General features: G+C 41.4%; 2 protein-coding genes and 1 pseudogene across 7 annotated transcripts in view; 1 reads left to right on the top strand and 2 right to left on the bottom strand.

Moving 5' to 3' along the window:
• LOC101094088 (GTPase IMAP family member 1) overlaps window positions 1-24,638 on the bottom strand; it is a 69,436-nt gene that overhangs the window by 11,413 nt on the left and 33,385 nt on the right. The gene's annotated exons all lie outside the window — the stretch shown is intronic.
• On the top strand, window positions 7,108-14,648 carry LOC123384081 (GTPase IMAP family member 7-like). Of its 4 annotated transcripts, XM_045053000.1 has the most exons (3): window positions 7,130-7,243; window positions 7,674-7,767; window positions 13,208-14,648. In XM_045053000.1, the coding sequence occupies exon 3, from the start codon at window positions 13,222-13,224 to the stop codon at window positions 14,095-14,097; it is 876 nt and encodes a 291-aa protein (XP_044908935.1). In that variant the 5' UTR covers window positions 7,130-7,243; window positions 7,674-7,767; window positions 13,208-13,221; the 3' UTR covers window positions 14,098-14,648. The 4 variants fall into 4 exon arrangements, with proteins under 4 accessions (XP_044908934.1, XP_044908935.1, XP_044908936.1 ...); XM_045052999.1 differs by lacking the exon at window positions 7,674-7,767 and having other exon boundaries at window positions 7,108-7,243; XM_045053001.1 differs by lacking the exons at window positions 7,130-7,243; window positions 7,674-7,767 and adding an exon at window positions 10,541-10,565.
• LOC105259737 lies at window positions 21,287-22,812 on the bottom strand (annotated as a pseudogene).

Here is a 24,638-nt window from a genome sequence, read left to right on the forward strand (position 1 = left end):
TGTAAGAGTGAGGGATTGATTGTTGCTGCTGGGCCGGGGGCCTGCTTTTACCTCTGACCCCCCAGCTCATGGTGCCCTGACAGTCTGCCGGTTTGCCTTCAGATTTCAGGAGGCCTTAACCGCACTCCCAGGCCTTAAATTCCTGTGTATCTCTTTAAAAGAAACAATAGTTAGGTTTTGTTTTGGTGTTGTATAATTGTTTCCAAAAAGAAAATTCTTCAGAGGACTGAAATCTAAGTTCTGAGAAAGCCCCAAGCTCTCTCTCATCAGGGAGACCGGGGGTCCATCTGGGCCAGAAATGTGGTGGGAATGAGGAAGAATGTAGTCTAGAAGATTTGCCCTGTTCACACCGTGCCACAGAAGGGGAGACCTTTGGGTTTCTCAGAGGATGGGACAAGAAAGCAGGCAGGGGCAAGGTGGAGGGGACATACTGGATGCCTAGCACTGCACAACAGGTCGGCCAAACTCCAGTTGAAACAGCTGAGACATGGATTGTGTGGTAGCTCCTGGAGTCCAAAGTCAAGATGCCAGCAGAGGCGTGCGCTCTCTGAAGCCTCAAGGGGGAGAATTTACTTGCTTCTTCCTGGGCTCTGCTGGCAGCTGGCGATCTTGGGGCTCCTTGGCTGGCAGATAGGCCACCACTCTCTTTCCTCACACGTTTCATTAGAAGCAGCAAGGAGAAACCAGGCCGCATCTTCCATACTGTTCTCGGGAATTCTCCTTAGCTAAATATTCAAGTTCATCACTTACATGGTCTACTCTCCACCCAGCAGCCCACCTCAGTTTAGCCCACCTCCCTGCCCCCTGCCATTTTATAGCAAGTGCCATCATCCCTCCAATGTCCAGCAGCGTGGTCCCCACCTCTCTCTGAGACCTCACCAGAAAGTGACCTGGATGCTCATCCTACCACCGACATCCTCTTAGGCCTTTCTTTTTATCACGTACCTCAGAATTCTTGGAGCTTCCATGCATTACTCAATTTCAAAATGACTCCTACATTTTAAGTAATTACCAGAGCAGGACCCTACTTCTTGGCCTTAAAATCGATTTAGTTCCCCCAGGAGCTGCTGTAACAAATGACCACAAACTTTTGCTTAAAGAGCAGAAACTTACTGTCTCATTATTATGGCTACTGTCTCTCTGGCACAGGCTACAAGTGCCAAACCGAGACGTTCCCAGGGCCATACTCTCCATGAAGGCTCTGGGAAAGTATCCTTCTTTGCTGCATCTTAGCTTCTGGTGCTGGCTGGCCTGCTTTGTTCTTTGCCTTCTAGGTGCTTCGCTCCAATCTCTGCCTCTTTTGTCACATGGTGCTCTCTGTGTGTATCTATGTGTAAACTTCCCTCACTGTGAATGAAACAATTCCAGGCATTGGATGGAGTAGGACTCAACCTTAACTTCATGACATGACATCACAGAGAGCGTGCTCCAAAGAAGTCACATTCTCAGGTACCAGGGGTTAGCACTTCTTTAGGAGGACACAATTCAACCTAGGATGGATGGAAAGAGAGGGACAGTGTGTGCAGTGTGAGGGTACAGTACCCCTGATCTCTTCCTCTCCAGTCCTAGTAGCAGTTACCAGGTTAACCCATTGGGATAATTTTCTTAGGTCTCTGCTTCTTGGAAATCTTCTACTGCCTAGGGCTTAGAATCCACATTCCTTGGTCTGATATTTAGCAGTCATCATAATCAGTCTCAACTCCTCTTCCATGATTGAGATTTTTCTAGATATCATTGTTCCCATTAAAATCCATTTTACACTTTTGTAAGGAACGAAGGTGATAATGATATAGAGGTCAGTGCCTGGGACATGGTAGGCCCTCAGTAAAGGCTGGTAATGATTCCTGCACTCCAAATTGTTAGCTGTTCTCTCTCTGTGTCCAGTGTTATTTCCACCTCCAAGGCTTGGATCATGCTATTTCTCCCTCTCTTTCTTATCTGCAGTTTTCAAAAAAAGCAAACTCATGACTCCTGGGCAAGTATAAACACATCAAAGATTTTGCTCAACTCATGGCTTAACTAGAGAACCAATTTGATTCTATAATTGGTTCAAAGTTTCTTTGGGTGGCTCAATCAGTTAAGCGTCTGACTCTTGATCTCAGCTCAGGTCTTGACCTTAGGGTCTTGAGTTTGGGCTCCATGCTGGGTGTGAAACCTACTTAAAAACAAACAAATAAGAAAAGAATAAAACAAAAAACACAAACAAACAGAAACACAAAGTTCATTTGAAATGTGTTCAAGAGAGTAGTAACATGTAATTTTTGAGTTCTATATTCCACCAGACAGAAAATTCGCTGAGTATCTCCAAGGCAGAGATATGCAAAAATCCTCTCTGTCCTTAAAGTGTTGTAAAATATCACAGCGGATCATCAAGCACAGCACCACACAGAACAATAGAACACTCCAGTAATCTCTCTTGCCCATTTCTAAGTTTTGGATCATTTTCATAGCGTTCTCTACTTTGTGATCATAAACAGTCTCCAACAAGTATTGTTGATCCTAGAAGATTGTTTTTACTATGCATGGCCTGATTATTTATACAGATGCAGCAAGAATCTTAATTAACTGGAAAACCTCCTTGAGTTTGCTTGGGAAATCTAGAGCCTAATCATATTAAGCAACTATCAATTCCAAAGGATAAACTTCTTTTGGAAATTTTCAAAATGAGTTTTGAATCAGACTTTTCAAAGCCCCTGGCATTCTTCTATCCTAGGAGTAGGAAACCGAGGCCCAAACACTTTCTCCAGTAAACTTTGCATGCTGTACCCATAAATCTCAGTGAATTTCCCTCTTCCTGAGGTCTCCAAAATTTGCCTGGGTTTCTGGACTACCTGGGAGTGGACTTCCTTACTCCCAGAGATTGGGATCCTGGAAGCCAGACATCATATTAGTTTTCTTATGAAGGTTTTGGGGACATTAGCTCCACATGTAACACCAACAATTGCTCCTTAGCAGTGGCCTGATGGTCTTTGATTAAACAACAGTCACTCTCAGATATCACACTGTACATATGGCCTTGCTGCAGAATCGATTTTTCCAATGGTATCTTTGTAAACAAGAGGACAGATTTTTATTAACCCTATGCAAATGGTTCTATCATCATGAAAGTGAATGAAACTCAGTAGAAGCATATGTTTCTGAATTTTGAGGGTAGGTGAAGATGAGGTAATGTTTAAAGATGGTTGTTGTGGGTTTACAAATACACAGTCTACTGATTCATTTAAGGAGAAAGAAATAAGGTTTCCACCCATAGCCATTCAAGAAGAACATCAAACAGAGCACCATCAATATTCCAAACAAATAACCACAATGGCACATCTTGAATCGGTTCACTCAGTCCTATGTCATTACTTCTCACTCTGTTGGATGTTGAGTCAGTTGTCTGATTTCCTGAGGTACATATGCTTCCAGACTGAGAGTCCCAGTAGTCCTGGCTTTGCTCACTGGCACGGTCTGAGCATTGAGTCAGAGCTGCCATCTTGGAAACCTGCTCTGAAGAATCTCTTTGAGGCAACAGTAGTTCAGAGCATGTCCTACAGTTTTTCCCCTGAAGCTCCAAGACTGTGACCCTCTGGTGAAGACACAAATTCTGAGTGGTCACTTTTGGCAGATCTTCGGAGAAGCCTTAGGAGGAAGCAGAGACCTGTTTGAGACGAGGACTGAATGGTTGTGGTTCATAACCGAATATAACATTGTGGAAGACAGTAAAAGTCTCTTTGGGGGGCATGGTCCTTATTTCATGAGGGTTTGGTCAATGTTTCCTTTGAGGGATTCAGCCCCAAGTGCACTGTCACACCTAACACCTATATCTCTTTTGTGACATGGCTGCCATTAGCCTGCAAGAGGCAGCTCTTCTTGCACATCCGTGGAGCCAGAAGACAATTTCATTAAAGCCATGTGAGTGCAGGGGTATAGATAATCCAGATCCCTTATCCTGGTAGACAGGCTGTGGAGGTGCTGAGTCTTCGTTTTCATGCAGTGCCCTTTAGGGTGGGGTGAGTGGTGAGAAACCAGGAAACCTTGAGTGATATCCACATAAAAGAGATTGTTACAAAGTAGAAGTGACTAGTTTTATTTGGCACCAAAAGAGAAGGTTCCAGAATCCCTAACCCCCACCATGATGGTATTTGGGGATAAGGTAAGTGGGTTTCCATGAGTTCATGAATCCGGGGTCGTCTTGACGGGATTATTGCCCTTGTAAGAAGAGATAGCAGAGAGTTGCTTCCTCGATCCTTCATGTATGGACCTGCTGAGATGGCTCCATCCACAAATCAGGAGGTGAGCCTTCCCTAGGGAAATAAGTTGGCTGGCACATTGGGCTTGGGCTTCCCAGTCTCCAGAACTGTGAGAAATGAATTCCTGTAGTTCCTGCTCCCAGGCTGTGGTATTATGGTTGTGCAAGCTGATTAAGACAGCATCTCTGATGTGTAGGTGAGCCTTAGAAGGGTAATCTATGAGACTAGCATAGAGGGTTCTATTACTACTTCTAACTAATACCTATTGATCACTATGGTTTGAGTACCACTTCATGTGTACAAATTTATCTGGTTTCACAATGACCGTCTGAAGAAAGTATTCCATTTTAAAGATTAGGGGAGTGAGTTGCAGAGAGGTTAACTCACCCAAATGTGGCAGACTGAATGGTGGCTCCTGAAGGATGGCCACACTCTAATCCCCAGAGCCTGTGAATGTTACCTTATTCCATAAGCATCTTTGCAGATGTGATTAAGTTAATGACTTTGAGATGGGGAGATTATTCCGGATTATCTGGGTGGGCCCCAGATGTAATCAGAAAGGTCCTTCTAAGGAGAGGCAAGAAGGTAATGTGATAAAGGCAGCGGAGATTGGTGTGATGTGGCCTCAAGCCCAGGACATCTGGCAGCTTCTAGAAGATGTAAGAGGCAAGGGATGGCTTCTCTCCTGGAGCCTCCAGAAAGAACAGCTCTGCAAGACCTTGATTTTATCTCCATAAGACTAATTCCATGCTCTTGTCCTCCATAACTGTAGAAGATGAAGTTTATATTGTTTTCAGCTACTAATGTTTTGGGAATTTGTTATGGAGGCAATAGGAAACAGATCCACTAAGGTTCCAAAGACGATATGTAGAAGAAACAGGACAATGGGGGAATGATTCTTTTAAACTACTGTTATTATTTCTTCACTATTTTAATAAGTTGAGCTTTGAGATTATCTAGATCTGAGCAGCAGAACACACCCTGAGCCCCACAAGAAGACTTCTATAGAATTCAAAGAATGTCTCTTAATGACCCCACACCTTTTGAAAATTCATTAATCCACATTTCTGTGTGTGTGTGAAATGGAAAGAATCAAAGGATAACATAAAAAAGGAAGCTGTGGCTTTGTCCACATTTATCTCTCTGCTTCTGACTATGTGGAAGGAGCAAGATCCTGGGTGGAAAGTTTTGTTTCCAGGGTTGCAGGTGGAGACAAGCGGTGGGGAGGCCTGTGGCTCACAGCATAGGTGCAAATGGAAGGAAGCCCTCAATGATCAGGAGCGTGGCTAAGTGAACAATAGAGATATGGGGCTACACTGCTTCTATCCAGAATCTTGTAGAAGGAGATCACTCCTAACTTAGGGCTCAGGATGGGACTGATGGGGGCCACATGCTCCTTTTTGACCAATGATCACAAGGCTGTTACCATTTGAGACCTGCATCTGATTTCTTGTGGCATCCATGGATTCTGTGTCAACTAGTCTCCTGTTCCCTCTAGGGAACTTAACAGTGTACCTGAGCATAATACCTGGAGAAGCAATTAGCTGACCATGAAAACATCCAAGGACAAGTTTCCCTCAAGGAATATGTAGCTTGAAATGAAACTAGGAAGTGGTAGAGATATTTTGAGCAAGAAATATGATTCTAGCTCTCCTCTAGACTTTTATGTATGCAGCCTCATCAAGACCAAGTTCATGGGTATGTGACCTGTGCAGTTGCACAGGGCCCTGTACTTAGAAGGGTTTACTGTTCTATTGATGTCATCTTGAAATTCTTAAATTTTTTTCTTTGTTTTTGACAAAGGGCCTGGCATATTCTTTTTGTGCCAGACTTTGCAAATTACATAGCTGGTCCCGGTCTGTGTCTTTATTGCAAGTTGGAAAACAGTTACCTGGGGCCCTCCAAGTCATTAGCACCAATAACTGGTCTAATGATATGGACCAGTAATATAGTATTAATACAATAATTTCCAAATCTAGCTGCTTCCCTCCATGGGTTGCCACCCCATTTTCCACTACTTCCTGCCATGTTTAGTTCTCTTAGTACCCACCTTCAAGTGTGAGCATCAAGTAATCCCATGTGTCAATGTAGTGAACAAAAATATATAATCAAAAACATTATAATTTTATGATGATGCAAGAGACAATTGGAACAGCTGGTCAACCATGAGAGGTTTGACCATCTGCCTATCGTCTCAAAGTTTCCAGAGCAGGTTGGAATGGATGCACTGGCTAAATCTGGGAAAATCTACCTGTGCCTGGGTCTGGGGTAGAGGAAAGTAGGAAGGTTATAGGGGAAAGTTTGATCTCCTCCCTGGGTGCATCTTTTGTTGTTAGGTCATGCATATTTTGGGGCTTGAAAGAACCATATGAAGAAAACTAGAGAAGGTGTATGGTCATTGGAAGACTTTTTCCAGGCCACATCTTCCTTTTTTTTCTCTTGGCTCCCAATGCTTTAGACTCTTGGCTTTGTACCTGAAGGCTGGTAAATTTTTAATGAGTAACTTGAGACCTTCATGAAAGACTCTCATGAAAACCCATATGATACAATCACTGGGAAGTATCCCAGGCTCTAAATTTGGACACATCTAGCCACGCATTTGAGTTTCTTCTTCCTAGAACCACACCAGAGTCTCCCACGTCATGCAGGGAAGATGATCCAACACCATGCCTGGGTCTGTGTGCATGATTTGTGTCATGTAATAAGGGCCTTTGGGATCCACCAGTATAACCCCAAAGAACAAATATAGGTTTGGAAAATTTGGTGTGGCAGCAGGCACATGGAGAAAAAGCTTACACCTTGGTAAAACTAAAGCACTCCTCCAATTATAGGGCAATATTTCTGTCTCTTTAAAGCCAAAGAGTTCCTTCACTAGCTCCACCCAATCTGAGCTTCCTGCCTCAGAGGTTTGAAGGGTGCAAACACATTTTCCTCACAGTGAAAGCAAAAGCAGCAGCTCAAACAGATTCTTTGGAGAACAATGGGGAACTCAGCTCCTTCCAAAGAAGGTGAGCCTGGCCTCAGAGCAATGGAAGCGTGAGGGGCCGCAGGACATAGGGGTGTGCATGGGTGTGGGTTCTGGTCTGAGAGGGGATCAAGTACCGTGCCATCAGCCCAGCAAACAGGATGCTGCCACAGGGGTCCGGGGGAGGAAGAATGGGAGTAAGGAGACTGATTGCCCCATGTCCACAAGTCTCCTATTTAGCAGGACAAACTTGCTGAACAGCATATCTTCCATCAGTTGCTGTCATGACAGAGTGAGTGCTGCCTGACACCTCATCCATTTCCCTTAGTGGGAAACTAGTGTCCTCAAGGCAGGTCTTTAGAGCTGGAAGGCAATTTAGAGACCAGTCTGTCCCAATCCCTCTTTTTTCCTGAAAGAAAATCTGAATCCAAAATGGTGTGCATGTGGTTTATCAAATTCCCCGGGATACCCAGGTCACAAATGGCACAGGAAGTCTAGAATTCAGCTGGCTGTGTCCTTTCCAACATGGAAGAGAGAAATGGTGTGATCGACAGTGTAACAGAGGAGGTAAGGAAGGGGTGCCATGGGGAGAGGATGAGCTTTCTATAGAAAACAAATGTGCGTGAAGCCCTTTGGTTGCCTTCCCTAATTCCAGGGTTGCTACCAGTTCATGTTTTGGTCAGAGAGTGAACTACCTCCCCTGGCCTCCCATGATCTATTTCTGATCCAATGTAAACAGAAATGTAGAATCAAGGACCTGAGAAGGAACCAAGAAGAGACCAGAGCATGCAAGGGTTATGCATGAGTGTAGGGTCAGACATACTTTGCATTGGATCCCTTCTCTGCCCAAAGCCCATTAGCGCAGTGACCTTGGGCAACTTTCTCAGCATTTCTGAGCCATATCTATTTCCTCATTTAAAAAATTAGAGTGGGGGAGCCTATCTGGTTCAGTGGGAAGCATATGGGACTCTTGATCTCAGGGTTGTGAGTTTGAGCCTCATGCTGGGTGTAGAGATTAAATACATACATACATACATACACTTTAAACATTAGAATACTAAAAAGGTTACATTACTAGAATACTAAATATTTTATCACTTCATCAGTAATTACTTACATATGTATGTCTGGCAGATAAAGGTCATTAAAATATACCATGATCAGAGTTCAAAAAGCAATTAGAATTTTTAAAAAATTACCAGATGTATTCCAATTCCCAGATCGTCTCCTAGAATTTAAAATTGAAATCAGCTACAAATACGGTTCATAAATTTTGATTCTTTCATATCTCTTAAATTTAATTTGATAAATAAGTTTTCACCTTCCTGTTGCTTTTTGTAAAATGTTTTTGGTTAAGAAATGGTTGGTCATTTTTCGAAGAGAATTGGACAGTGTACATTTTGCTCATTAAATCCTCAAGACGTCATATGAGATGTTCTTCCAGTTTCCGTGTTTTGTATAAGTTTAAATTTAAGGAGAGGCTTGAACAGATTAAGGCTTGCCTGGTTATTTGGGTGGCAATATTTCATAGGTGCAGTTGTAAACGTCTATCAGAAGGCACCTTATATATTATCTGTCTCTTTCTGTAATGTAGCAGACAGTAATGAGAGCCTAGAGTAACTTTGTTTCCTTAACGGTCACAAAATATAATATTATAATTCTATCATTCTTTCTTCATTTATTGGATGGCATAATCCTTTAAAAAGAAAGTTCCCCTGAATCATACCTTTGTTTCCATAAGGTGTAGTTAATAAGACAAAAGGAATGCTTGATTCTTTTTTGTCCATGTTCAGACTGATGACATCATTTCCTAGCATACCCCAAAGAGAACACTTCACTTCTTTTGCGATGTTGGTATTGCTATGAATTCATGAACTTCAACATATTTGATAAATTTTAATCCATTGACATTATTATTCTCATTGGTACTCAAATTACCCCATCTCTGTCCAGTCAGCCTCTTCAAGTTGGCCGTGTAGTCCTTTCAGTAAGATCCAAACTTTTTTTTTTGAAAGTGATCTCTGCACCCAATGTGGGGCTAGAACTCATGAAGTGGGATCAAGAGATGCATGCTGTATTGACAGAGCTAGCCAGGCATCCCACGGTCTGAGTAGTTTTTGATAGAATCCTCACTTTCTAGTATGACTAGATAGTGTAGGATCCACTTGCACATTTCTTGGCCCAGATCTGGAATCGGTACATTCTCCTAAGATTCTTAATGTTTTTGGTGGGTAATGGCATTTGAAGGGCACAGTATGGGTGCTAAGGGTGTTCATTGCCACTGGGTTTGTCCTTGGGCTTCAAAACTACACATGTGCACAAAAAGCTAAGAATAGGACAGGTTTCCTGAAAGCAATTTAAGATTTTCTTGACGTTTTTTCCCATTTGGCCTTACACTATATCCCATTAGGACAATAGCCAATGAAGCAACTGCATTTTCAAGTTTCTTGGACCAATTCTTTGTGTGGTTTGTCTATTACACCAAATACTATGTATTTCATTTGCTTTTGATTTTTACCAGTTATCTTAAAATATAGTTTTTGTTTATAATTATGAAGCTATCGACAGATGTTCCTCACTATCCACAAGCAGAATGTTCCTATGAAATCTTTTATGAAACAAAATGACATAAAGGATAGAAGCAATTACCATCAAAGTACATGGAAAAAGGGTGCGCATTCCCAGATCTCCCCCAAATAACCTCCCTTATGTGTTTCTGATACTTTTAGACACAACTTGTTAACAGATGCACAAATTCAATTGAGAGAAATCTCACGTGCTCATCTGGCTCACAGACTGGTTACTGGATGGTGAACCCCTGTGTGAGGTTCCTGGGGAAGGTGATTGGCAGCTGGTGTGGACAATGGCCCACTCGTCCTCTCTATTAGCTCAACTGGCTGTGAAACAAATGCGGAACGCTGTATTCGTGTTCAGCTTTTTTTTTTTTTGTACAAATGAAAAATCCTCTTTGAATGTATTTCAGCCAGCAACAGCAGGTACACATGTAGGTCTTTCATAAAGGAAAAGAGGTGTAATTCGAACTCTCAAAAAGAAGGAAGTACATGCTTTCAAGACAAATCTATGCAATTGAAGTATATTCAAAGTAGTTTCCAGCTTCTACCCTGTCCCCCGCCTTATTCCTCCCATCCCTCTGTCAGTAACTTCTTTGGTGACGGTTCAGATGATCTGCCATTGCTTTTTCATGTGCATGAAATATATGTTGTATTTTGTACCTACAGTTCATGTTCCTCCCCACTAGAGAAATGACAGTAAACTAAATATTATTTTCTTCACTTTGCCTTTTTTTTTTTTTTTTTTTTGCTTAGTGAAATATCCTGGAGATCTCTCCATCCCGGCCTAGAGAGGTATTTCTTATTCCTTTCTACAGTTGGATAGTACATCGCTGTGTGTATGTACCTTAGTTTATTCAACCAGACTCCTACTGGTGGGCATTTGGTAGATTTTTGGTCTTTAATTATTACAAATAGTGATGCAGAGAATAAACATATGCCTTATCTTTTTCTGTGTTTTTGTCAGTGTAGCTCTGGGATACAAGGAAGGGGAACTTCTTCCTCTACCCTTCAAGGTCTTCCAGCTGCACTAAGAATTACATTCACTTGAGGCAGATTAACAAGAGGAAAAAAAGCAGTGTGCACAAATGCTCAGTAATGAAACTAAGATGAAGAGAAATGACCAAGGCAGGCAGTTTTTATACTTTTTAGGCAAAGAGATGATGGATCTGTGAGGGATTGACAAAACATGGAAAACTTAACTTTGGGAGCATCTGTTAGGGAGGAATTCTAAAGAGACTTTGGGCTGGGGTAGTAAATTAGTAGAAAGTAGTGGGCTGTTTATACAGTCTTCTTGGCTCTAAATCTCCCATCCCTGGTCATAAGGGTGTTTCTTTACCTCCTGGGACAGGAAGGGCACCTTTTACATGGGAGATTTGTTTCCGGCTTGAAGGGGGGCAGAAGAGGGTCTTAGTAATCTTCCCACATAGGTTGTATCTTAAGTTACTTTCACTTAAAATAGTCAGTATGCTGGGGCGCCTGGGTGTCTCAGTCTGTTGAGCGTCCGACTTCGCTCAGGTCATGATCTCACAGTTCGTGGGTTCGAGCCCAGCGTCAGGCTCTGTGCTAACCGCTTGTTGGGAGCCTGGAGCCTGCTTCAGATTCTGTGTCTCCTTCTCTCTGCCCCTCCCCCGCTCATGCTTTGTCTCACTCTGTTTCTCCAAAATAAATAAATGTAAAAAAATTAAAAAAAAGAAATAGTATGCCAACATTGCACGTTTAGGTGTGATCTGCCCTTGGCCACTACAGGCATAAATCCTAAAATTGGGAGTCAGAATCCAAGAATAAATGTATATGTAATTTGTACGATATTGCCAATTTCTCCTCTGTAGGTTTTAGACTGTTTTTCAATTTCATTAGCCATGGAGAAGAGAACGTGTTTCCGCTAAACCTTTACTGACTGATTATAGCAGCAAATTTTTGGATTATTGCCAAACCCGTAAGTGGAGAAATAGTATCTCAGTGTAATTTTAATTTACTATATTTAGTTATTTTCTTTTCCTATATTGGAATTTTCTCTACTTTAAGTTAGTGTTCATATATTTTTACATAGTTGAAGAACATTGGCATTTCTTTTTTTTCTTTGAACTGTTTATTCCTATGTCTTGCTCCATTTTCTATCGAGCTGTTGGAAATTTGTCTCTCTACTTTTAGGTATTCTTTGTATAAGAGGAGAATTAACCCTCTTTGATATAGTCTGACATTCGTATTTTAATTGTTGTCATGTTCGTTGTCTCCCATTGTCTTTTAGGTTGTTATGTAGTCAGATGTATGAATCCTTTTCCTTACAATCTTTCAAATCTTTGAAATAGTTGCCCCTTCCCTAGGTTACAAAGGATTGGTCTGAGTTTCTTCTAGTATTTATGTGGATTGCTTTTTAGTGTTTATATTTCTAATGTATTTAGCAAGTGAATGGCCTGAAGACGTGGGTGCAGTTTTGTCTTTTTCTGTGTGGTTTTGTAGTTATCCCAATGCTGGTTATTAGTCCATCTTTCTCCCCATTGCTGTGAGATGCTGCCTTACGGACGATAAATGCAACACGATACAATTGAACTGGATACTCATGAATATAGTAGACCAATTTGGTTTATTTCTGAATTATCTGTTTTTGTTTTTCATTCTGTCTCTGTTCACACACACGTCATACTGACTTAATTATAGGGGCTAAAATATTTTACTATCTGGTAGAGCTGGCCCTCCCTCATCGTTCTTCTCTTTGTTGACTCTACAGGCTAATTTTCTTTCTTCATTCATCCAAATGAAGATTATAGTCAACTATATAGGCTGCAGAGAAAAAATGGTGACAAATTTGTTAACATTTATATTTCTATAAAATCACGTTAAAGAAGTATCTATTAAAACAGCATTGAATTTGGGGAAATGTCTGTTCTGCATCAAAGTATTTTTCTTCTTAAATCTACTAAAGGGGATGTATTGTAACAATCCATTTTCTCATATTGAACCACACTACTATTTCTGAAATAAATCACATTTAATTGTGGGGTATTACTTTTTAGTGTCTGACCATTTATTTGGGATTTTTGCATTAGTATTCACAAATGAGACATGTCTGTAGCTTTATTTATTGGTGAAATCTTTGTTAACCTTTGGGATCAATATCATACTTGTGGCATAGAAAGAATTGGAAAGGTTTCCTTCTGTTTTAAGTCATCAGGAATAGTTTAAGAAAGGTTAAGTGAGATCCCCATGAAGCCATCTGGACCTGGTAGTCTTTTGTAGGGGAACTCTTTAACTACTTTATTGTTTCTTCCATGGTGATTGAATTGTTTCATCTTTTCGTCTTTATGAGACCAACATGGATAGTACACTACTGCAGGTTTTCATGGAGAAACACAAAGGAGATAAGAGGAATGTGATGGTTTCCACTTACCTTCGTTGACTCTTTTCCTTCTCCTTCTCTTTTTTACACCCCACAGCCACTGGTAGTGACATGGAAGACCCTCAGGACAACACTCTGAGGATTGTTTTGGTGGGGAAAACTGGAAGTGGGAAGAGCGCAACGGCAAACGCCATCCTGGGGAGTAGAGTCTTTGACTCTAGAGTTGCAGCCGGTGCTGTCACCACCAAGTGTCAAAAAGCATCCAAGGAATGGAAGGGGAGGAAACTTGTTGTTGTTGACACCCCAGGGCTCTTTGACACCAAGAAGTCCCTGGATACCACGTGCAGGGAAATCAGCCAGTGTGTCCTCTACTCCTGCCCTGGGCCCCACGCCATCGTCTTGGTTCTCCAGCTGGGCCGCTACACGGAGGAAGAGCAGAAGACCGTGGCATTGATCAAGACTGTCTTTGGGAAGCCAGCCTTGAGGCACATGTTCATATTGTTCACTCGCAAAGATAACTTGGAGGGGCAGAGCCTGAGTGACTTCTTGGCAGATTCAGATGTGAAGCTAAGAAACATCATCAGCGAGTGTGGGAACCGCTACTGTGCCTTCAACAACAGAGCCTCAGAGGCCGAGAATGAAGCTCAAGTGCAGGAGCTGGTGGAGCTGATAGAGGAGATGGTGCAGAACAACGGAGGGGATTACTTTACCGATGCCATTTACAAGGACGCAGAGAAGAGGCTGAGGCAACGGGAAGAAGACCTGAAGAAAATCTACACCGATCAATTAAATAATGAAATTAAACTAGTAGAAAAGGAATATGCTGATAAATCACAGGAAGAACGGGAGAAAAAAATAAAATGGCTAAATAGGATTTATCATGAACAATTAAAAAACATCAGGGAAGAAGCTGAGAAGAGCATATTTGAATATGTTTTAGATGGGATTAGGAGGGTGCTTTCACAAATATGGCATACATTTTGGTAGTAAAGACCATTTCATTTTTTCTTTTGAATTTACGATGATTTGTGATAGTGGTAGATTGTAGTTTCTATAGATAGCTGTGACAGTAGCTTCTACTTATTCTTCCTATAACCTTACCCTGTTACTCCTGCCACTGACTTGCGGGGCCTGTGTCCTCTACCTTGGAACTGGGCAGATCTGGGACCGTTTCAATTAATAGCAGATGGTTGAAGCAACACCTTGTGACTCTAAAGTTACATGTGGGCAATGCTTCCTTGCCTTGTTGGGGTTCTTGCCCTTGGAACTTGACTGTCATGTTGTGAGAAAGCCCAGGCTGCCTCTTGAGAGGCTCCCTTCCAGAGGGCTTGAAGTCACTGGCCCACTTCCCAGCTCACCTTTCATTTGTGACTCACACCAACTTTCCCGACATGCAAATGAGGCAACACAGAAGCGGGTCCTCCGGCTGCCCCGCTATCTCAGGCGAAGTTGCAGAAAGCAAAGATGATCCATTCCCACTGAATCCTGCCCAAATGGCAGCTTTATGAGAACAAATAAATGATGGTTTTTGTTTTTAACCAGTGAGCTTCAGAATGGTTTGTTATGCAGCGAGAACTAACCAGAATGAAGCCTCTTCCCAGCTCTCAGTCCCCACCGCCTCCCCTTGCCACCTGTCCCTCTTCACAGAAAGTTGGCATAATCAGGCAATGGCATATAGAGTTCAAAGACTCAGGAAAATTCAAATCAGAAATCCTGCACATGTTAAGTGTCTGAACCACTGGTCACATATATCATTGCACTTCATGGTCACAAGTACTTTTTAGGGAGGTATTGGGTTTCTCTGGAAAGATTGTTCTGTGGTTCATGGAGATCTGAAAGTCACAGGATTCTCTTATTGTGTTTCTCTCTTTTCTGTTTTAGGGACCATCCTATTTAAAATGTCTCCAATTGTATCTGAAAAATCCCATCTGGGCCACATAGTTTTCATTTGCCTCTGCAGAATCACAGTTCACCTTAGCTCTTTGCCCCCTGAGGCTGATCTATTTGCACTACATCGGTGGGATCTCTTGCTCTCTGACTTCTGCCTGGCTGGCCAATGGGAAGTCCAAGTCAGAGGCCCTGTGGAAGTAGAAAAGCAAGGCTGGGGTATCCATTCTCCCACCTCTATCTCTGCAGGGCCATCTCTGACTAGCTGCAGACCTACGCTAAAGGTCACAGCTCCTCCCTTGGTGGCCTTTCTACCCAACTCTTCTTCTGAATTCCAGTGTTCGTTCACCCCTTCAGGTGGGATTTAATTTTCTTATCGATACTATCAATGTCCCCGTGTTTTCTCAATTTCCTGTGTCCACAGTGTGTAAGAGGCTCCTTCGCTAAACTTTCTCCAAGTACCTAATGAGAGCAGACTATCTTTTTCCTGTGAGAACCTGATTGATAAATCTTATGGTACCCAGTTCTCTTTGAGAGCATCTTTATTGTTGTTGATGGTTTTTCATTCCCTCTAGTGCTTGTTTTCTGACACCAGAAAAATCTCTCCTTACCCTTCCATGATGTGACATTTGCAGTAAGTAGATGAAAGGTTCTGTCTTGCTAAAATAATAGAGAAATTTCAAAGTTAGATGGGTGACTCTCAGTCACTCACAAGGATTGCAGACATCCCAAATCCAAATTATTAGAATTTTTATTCGTCCTTTGTTTTGTCTGTGAACATGACTGAGAGTGTTTACCATATCAGTGACTCTTCGGGAGATGGATTACAGATTAAGTCTGGAAAACTTAAGATTCTAAATACCCGCTCATTCTAAGATTTATCACCAGTATTCAGAACACAGTAAAAGCAACACGGAAGAAAAATCCTCTCATGAGAAAACATGTGTCAAATGACAAAGTGAGACCAAAGTACTCTTTGCCATCATGCAGTTCTTATGTTCAAAAGTACTTCCTTGTAAGTGACTCATCTGTGTGATGGTATCTCTAGAGAGGTAAGTTTCATGCTCTCTCCTGACTTTTTTCATTTCAGAACTGTTTAAAAGATATTTCTCTCAGAGATATGCAGAAGCTTTCTTAATACAATTAACCTGTGTGAGGGCTGTTTGAATGTGCAGCTTATGTGAGCTAATTTCTTTTTTCCCAACCTTAGGTTCTATTTTGGATGTAACACATACCCAGAGAAAAAGGAGTAAATCAAAAATCATTATCTCTTCACTTGACAATTGAAATATTGCTCACTCACTTCTCTTAACATATTTTATGTCCCAGTTTTCCCTGAAGATGGTTCTATTTCAGTGCTGAAGACTGTGGTATTTCCAACGTTTAATGTGTGCATGATCCCTGTTGTTGAAATGTGTGATAGTCATGACCCATGATGGGGCATTAAACAAGGATTTATAGAGGAAGACCTGAGGAAGGATGTAGGTGTGAAGTGTACTGTGAAGGATGTGTAGGATGTGTCCATGTGGGTGATGGGTAGGATGATCATGCTTCTGTTCAGAAACAGGAAAGTTCAGGGTGACAGGTAAGATTTTCAGGGGAAGGGTAGAGTCAGGAGCCACAGCGTTCAGTTAGGTTTGTGACAAGTTGAATATCAGATGTCAAAGGTAGGGTCCAATATAAATGACCTGCATTAACTTGAAATCTGGGTCCGAAGGTTATGTGAAAGGCTTGGGGTAAATGCGGCAGGATATTAACATAAATATCACCAATTTCAGCTGAATCTTTCTAATTGCCAATACCCCACAGTCAAAAGCTCTATGCCAGAAGATCCACATAGGATGCCCAAAGGAAGAAGCGAGAACCAGTTTTGTGAGATTTATTCCTTCAACTAATTTGATAGATATTTGAAGGGGTCAAGAGGAAAGGACTTTTTTTTTTAGGTTTTATTTAAGTAATCTCTACACCCAACATGGCGCTCCACCTCATTACCCTGAGATCAAGGGTCTCACGCTCTTCCAACTGAGCCAGCCAGGCACCCCCAGAGGAATGACTTTTAAAAGAGAACGCTTCAATTATAAGGACAATGACAAATTAAAATTGGTCTATCCTTGGGGTTCATCTGTAGAGCAATCATCCCCCCAGTGCAGAAGGTGACCCAGGTGTAACCGTGTGACTATATAAGGGAAGCCCCACAGAGACTCCTCTCTGTGTGCCATATCCAGCGAGATGGAGGTTTCCTCTTCCTGAAAGCTAGTGAGGTGGCCTCAGGACTTTGATGCTGCCAGAGGGATGTGGGTCGTGTATGTTAAGAGACTTGATGTGTGTCCTTTGGAGTTTGGCTTTGCTCCCTGCTGGTCCCATGGGATACATGAAGGCTATTGCTGTGTTCTGTGGAGGGACCAGGGTCCACACGGTGGTGGCTGTCTTGGAAGCAGTCAAAACTTTCACTAAGGGGCGGGGGGGCGAGAGCTAGGTTCCTCATGTCAAATGTGGGCCACACAGTAGGGAGGCAGACAAAGCCAGTTTGAAGGGGACTTGCCCAGGGGCCCAGCAGGGATCCCAACAGCTTCTGTGTGGACCAGAGCTCTGGAAGTCCAGGCACCAGGAACAGACATGGAAGCAACCGGCGGGAGGGGAGAGAGTGGCCTTCTGTTGGACTTGTGATTGCAGATTCCCAGGGAAGACTCTGTAAAGACTCAATAAAGGTCTCCTGGGTGGGGGAAGAGTCACTAAGTATGCTGCCACCATCTCCCACCCCCACCAAGGCCAGACTACACCTGACTGGTCTTCAGTGTTCCTGCCTCTTCTCCCCCAGCCCATGAGCAATCAGAGCCAAGGCAAGGACAGGAGGAGAAGGGCAGGTTGGGGAGAGCTCTAAGCAGCCCTGTCTACACTGCAGGTTCTTCTCCAGGAGCAGGCATATGCCAGGGATTGTAGAAAATTTACCCTTCAGTGAAACTGAATAATTTTTTAAAGTGTTTATTTATTTTTGAGAGAGAGAGAGAGGGAGACAGAGTATGAGTGGAGGAGCGGCAGAGAGAGAGGGAGACACAGAATCTGAAGCAGATATGTATTTTGCTGATTAATTTTCATTCTTTCTCTTTCCTAATACACACTGAAAGCTAAATTTTAATTTTTCATAGGCTTTGAAATGCAGTAATTTAATTACACTTCATTCCAAATATTGATCAATTTCTGTTTTTGTCTCTTTTGACCCATCAGTTATTTAAAACTGTGTTCTCCAATTGCTAAATGTATGACATTTTATTTACTTTTCTTTTAATTACATTGTGGTCAGGAAATGTTGTCTATGTTATTTCAAAAATTTTAGAGCATTTCTTCATGGACAAACATAAGAACAACGTTAATAAATTTTTCCTATGTACTTGAAAACAACTGGCTCAGGAATTTCATGAAATAGTCTACATATGCTCATTAGGTCTAACTTATCAATCATGTGTACTTTTTGATTTTTTTGTATCTGCCTGTTGTAGCAATGAGAGGTGTGTGTTAAAGTCTGTCACCATACATGGAGATTTGTCTGTTTCCTCTTGTGATTTGATTATTCCCTTTATACATGTGATGCCTCCCTTTGTGGTGCATATCAATGTAAAACCGTGTTTTGTCTTGATGCATGGGACTACTTACACCTGATGAACAGGGCAGGTGTTTCGAGACCGTGGTGTGCATTCAACTCATCTTCTCTGCTCTCCCCCCTCCTTACCCTGCCTCTGTGATTTTCCTTCTTTTACAAGAGAACATCTCATATCTTTTGTAATTTACAAATTTGTTTTTTGTTCATTTTCTGCTCCTTCAAGGACCACTAAACGATTCAGAAAGGAAGGATCCTTACCAGCTCTCATTGCTGATGTATTCAGTTGCCCAGAACAGTGCCTGGCACATGATAAGCTCTCGATAATTATTGAATGAAAAGTCTATGTAGTTTGATATTCTGTTTTTATTTGTTTAGAATGTGCTTGTAGGTTTACTTACACTTTTGTTTTCAAGTTTTCCCTCACTTAACGTTTTTGACTTGGATTTCTTCTTCAGTCCCCTCCAAAACTCTTTATTTTTTTTTTAACTGAAAACATTATCATTATAACATAAATGCATATTATGCATTTATCATAATTAAAACTTGTGACTTATGGGGATGCATATTTAAAGTTTTACTCTTTGCTTTTACTTGTCCAACCTGTTCCGTATTTCTTTTTCTTCCCCTTCCTCTGTGTGGTTTAACTTGAATGATTTGGATTTTTTTTTCACATTTTGTGTTTTTCTCTACTAGTTTGGAAATTATGTGTGCTTTTCCTGTAATCACCCAGTGATTACAACATACATTCTTAACTGCTCAAAATCTCGAGAAATCTGTTTTAATCTTCTTCATATACAACAAATTAGAACATTTTAATTCCATTCCCACCCTCAACCCCAATCTATATATTGTTATTGTTGAATATTTAATTTTCTCATTCTCCCCGATTAAACCTTAGGAAGCATTAGTATTATTTTACACAGTTTGCATTTGTTTAAACTTACTTTTTTTTTTTTTACCTGTGATTTACTATCTGGATTACTTTCCTCTTGCCTCAGATACATTCTTTACAAATTCCTCTAACGAGATTGTGCTAGAGATTGTGTCAAGAAATCTCAGTCTGTGTTGCCTGAAATGGGTGTATGTATTTTCCCCTTAGTTTTGACAGCAATTTTCTCTGAGACTAGGATTTCAGGTTGACTGTCATTTTCTCTCAGCACACTGAAAACCTACCTCCACTGTTTTCTGGCTCCTCTGTTGGGCACCTGACTGGCTAAGTTGATATAGTGTTTGAGTCTTACTCTCAGGGTCATGGGTTTGAGCCCCATGTTGATGGGTGTAGAGCTTACTTAAAAAAAAATGGATGTAGAGCTTACTTAAAAAAAAAGAGGGGCACCAGGGTGGTTCAATTGGTTAAGCGTTCAGCTCTTGGTCTGGGCTCAGGTCATGATCTCACAGTTCTTGGGATTGAGTCTCACAGTGGGCTTTTCACTGACAGCACAGAGCCTGCTTGGGGTTCTCTCTCCCCCTGCTCCCTCCTGCTCACTCTCTATCTCTCAAAATACATAAATTAAAAAAAATCAGCATAACTCCAACTATTTCTTCCTCAAAGGTCCTCTCTCTGTTCTTTCTGACTCCCTTTAAGGTAGTCTTTCTGCTTTGATGGGATATAATTTTACTATGTGCTAAGGTGTGAATGCTTTCTTTCTTTTCTTTAAAAATAATTTATTTATTTTTAAATTTACCTCCAAGTTAGTTAGCATATAGCGCAACAATGATTTCCGGAGTAGATTCCTTAATGTATTTTACCCATTTAGCCTATCCCCCCTCCCACACCCCTCCAGCAACCCTTTGTTTGTTCTCCATATTTAAGAGTCTCTTAGGTTCCCCCCCCCCGTTTTTATATTATTATTATTTTTTTAGATCAATTGTGTCTTTAATTTAAGCATTTTCCATTATAATAAGGGCTTTCATTTCTCTGCTTGGTTTTTAATAAAAGCCTTGTGCAGGTGTCTGCAAAGCTGGAGGCTTGGAAATCTAAAGCCATGGTCAGAGCCTATATAACTTACAAATCCAGTCAATTTGGATCATATGGTAGGAGATTAGGCTTGAGACTCTGGACAGTCTATATTACTTCAAGATTAGTCTTTGGGCACTGCCTACACAGACTGGTACTAACAATTGAAAACTAGAACTTAAAACTCCAGTGCTCCATAGCACACATGCTGTGTAAAGAACCCACTGTAAAAGAAATGATAGAATTAGAAAAATCTTTTGCAGCCATTACAAAAAATAATAGGTAACAATTACCAATGAATACTAAACTGGTTAGAAGAAAGACAGATGGGGAACTTTCTAAGAATCCACTGGCTGACAACGCCTGAGTGGACTGTCAATTCTCACATCCGTAAAACTGGTACACGGATATTACGTGCCTGGTGTGATACAACAGGGATAGAACTTCTTACATCTACCAGTCTGTAGGAGAATGGGTGATAGAGGAAAAAACTTTATCAATAATTTGAACACTTCATTTGTGATTTGCATGTCTTCCTTATTAAAAAAATTTTTTTTTAAAGTAATCTCTACATCCAACATGGGGCTCAAACTCATGACCTTGCGATCAAGAGTCACATGCTCCACCAACTGAGCCAACTAGGCACTCCACATGTCTTCCTTATTATAGATAACCTAGTCTAATGAAATGAGATCATTTATAATGATTACATAGTAAAACGTCATAGCCAAAAATACAAAAAGTCCTCACTTTATTTTTTAAAAAGTACTTTTGAAAAATTTTATTTCACCAGGGTCTAATCCTTTGCTGATGTTCAAATTTAAACAATTTTTCTGAGTCTGTCTCATAAGCGAAAAACATTAAAAGTTGCTTCTGTGGCATTTTCTTCTAGTTTTTCAAGCCCTCATGTAGTAGCAACTGGTTCAAAATACTGGTTTGTTTCAAAGCATGCAGTTTAGATGTGTCTTCACTGATGATGGTGATATTTCCATTTTGTTCCTGAGCTGTCAGGTCACTTTCACTGTCAGACAGTGTACATAGTAGAATATCGTTTTCATAGGTTGGAAAATAATACTCTGGTTGATCCCATATCTTTCTTTCAGGAAGCAGTGATGTATGTTTAGTCTCTTCCATGTGAGTCCTTAACTCTGCTTTGGACTTGAATTTCACATGGCAACTATAACATCTACATTGGTGAATTTGCCTTCGAATGAAATTGACCAATTTTACTTGCTGATAGAAATTCAATCCAAGTTCTGACTTTATTTTGAGGAGATCAAAATCGTGTGCTTCCTCCATGTGGACACATAATTTCTCAATTGTTTCTGCTTGCTTTTCACAAAATAGGCAGACAGCAGAGTCAGGGCACTCTTCCCAATCAGACCAGTCGTCTTCCTGATGGTCTAGCAACTCCCGATCATCTTCCAACTGAACTTCCTCCCACGATTTTCCAAGTTCCAAATAATTGATGACATAAAATCGGTCACATTCTCTGTTCTTAGGATTGATCCTCCGATGCTGTTTTTTCCTCATATGATCTTTAAGCGTATTTTTGTCCCTGAAGGTCTTCTCACAGTATAAGCACTGCAAGTTGTCAAGCTTTTTCTGTAATGTGCACAGAAATTCATTGCAGTTTGCAATGTTGTCTGGCAAGCCAATGTTGAAAGCATGTTCTCTGGCCATGTGGTTCAAAAGAACAGATCTGTTCCTGAAAAACTCCTCATTGCAAAACATACAAATACCATGAAAATTGTTATCATTTCTTTCTTGCTGCTGTTGTTTCAGAATTTCTTTCAGTCTTTGTTTCTGAAGTTCCTCTCTAAGTACTCTATCTTCTGGTAAAACATCACATAACAAAAAGTAATTGTCTTCTTCTTCAAGTGGAGCTGTGGATTTGATTCTTATCACACTACAAAACTCTGTAACGGGCTGTTCAGTGAAACTTTTCCTCCAATATAAAATGTACCTTTGGAAATCAGCAACCAACTTGACATCAGCTGTGACCATCCTATGTTCAATAATCATGTGCTTCAGAAGTTTGTCTTGTTCATCCATAGGAAAATGTTCTTCACAGAAAATACAAGGTTCTCACAAGATGGAGAACCTTCTAAAGCGGTGGTGCCACCTGGACTTTCTGGCAGGGAAAGCAGCTCCAGGATACAATCCTTACCTCATAACTGACACCCCCAGATTCTCTATGGTTGCTCTTGCAGTCCTCCTCCCCTCAGGCAGCAGCCCCCTGGGTCTCGGGAGCAGCCATTACAAGGCAGAGGAGAAAAGGGAGGGCACCGTTTTTATATTATTTTTGCTTCCCTTCCATTGTGTTCATCTGTTTTGTATCTTAAAGTCCTCATATGAGTGAAGTCATATGATATTTGTCTTTCTCTGACTCACTAATTTCACCTAGCATAATACCTTCTAGTTCCATCCATGTAGTTGCAAATGGCAAGATTTCATTCTTTTGGATCACTGAGTAATACTCCACTCTCTCTCTATATATATACCACATCTTCTTTATCCATTCATCCATTGATGAACATTTGAACTCTTTCCATACTTTGACTATTGTTGATAGTGCTGTTATAAACATGGGGGTGCATGTGTCTCTTTGAAACAGCACACCTGTATCCCTTGGATAAATACCTACTAGTGCAATTGCTGGGTCATAGGGTAGTTCTATTTTTAATTTTTTGAGGAATCTCCATACCGTTTTCCAGAGCAGCTGCACCAGTTTGCGGTGTGAATGCTTTCTTAATTATCTTCTTTGTGATTTGTTAGAGTTTGCAAATGTATGGATTGGTGAACTTAATCAGTGCAGAAACAATTCAACTATTATCATTTCGAAGATATCCTCTGCCCCTATCCTCTTCTGATTTCTCTCTTAAAGCATCTTTGCCTCTTTAAGTTGCTTTCTGCCTTTTTCTTTTTCAAACCTATCATCCGACCCCCTCAGCAGAAGCCACGGGTTTCTGAGTCACCCCTCACTGAGGGAGGGACCCAGTGGGGTTTGTGGTGAAAATCCCCCAGCAGACTCCCCGCTCCAATCAGATCTGGCCTTGACTCTCATTTTTATGTCAGGGTGGCTTTGAGAAGTGAAGGTTAGGTTTCAAGGTTGCTAAAATATCCTTCCGGTGCCAGCTGGCTGCTCTCCTCCCCGACTGGTCTGGGTTTCCACCTCCATTAGCTCCAGGTGTGAGACAGCTATCTTCTTGCCTGTTCACCCATGGTTTTAAGAAAATATATGTAATACTTTTCAGTACTTTTAGTTGATTTCACTGGGAGGATTGATAATCTAGATACCTAAAAGAGAAGTCTATTTTCATGTGTTTGGTTAGTTTTGGCCTGTTTTGTTTTCTGACTTAATGTCTCCGGTAAGGGTGATTTTTTTCTGTTTGTCTCTGTCTCTTCCTGCTCCCTTTTATCTTGTAATCTTTCCTCAAGTGTCTATTCTCCCTGCTATATATTTGATGCCATATTTAAGTATAAATCGCTAGAAAAGGAGTTCCATGTAACCAGTGAGGGGTTGTAAACATAGGCTCCATCTGAGGTGACAGAGCATGGCAGGTTGTCCCACCAAGGGGACCCTACAGGGCGGCTGGCAGAGGGCTTCCTCTAAAGATGTTCTAAGTCTTCAAGAAGAACCCTCTAATTGCACACTTGGGGAGAGATACTTTGAAGTGTGAGGTTCTTTTTAAAATTTTTTAAAAAATATCTTTTTAATGTTTTCATTTATTTTTGAGAGAGAGAGACAAAGTGTGAGCTGGGAAGAGGAAGAGAGAGAGGGAGACACAGAATCTGAAGCAGGCTCCAGGCTCTGAGCTGTCAGCACAGAGCCAGATGTGGGGCTCGAATTCGTGAACTGTGAGATAATGACCTGGGTCAAAGTGGCACGCTCAACTGACTGAGCCACCTAGGTGCCCCTGTAGTGTGGGGTTCTGAATTAGGGGGAATGAAAAGATCATGGAATCACTGCACACAGCCCCGTCCACAGCAGCTGAAATTTCTGAAGCTCCACTTCCACAGGGTTTCCCTGGTGACGTTGTTGGCTGCCTCCTCTGTAGCCTACCCTGGGGTCATGTGGCCTGT

Source organism: Felis catus, chromosome A2, assembly GCF_018350175.1.
Source record: "Felis catus isolate Fca126 chromosome A2, F.catus_Fca126_mat1.0, whole genome shotgun sequence".
Classification (NCBI taxonomy): Eukaryota; Metazoa; Chordata; class Mammalia; order Carnivora; family Felidae; genus Felis; species Felis catus.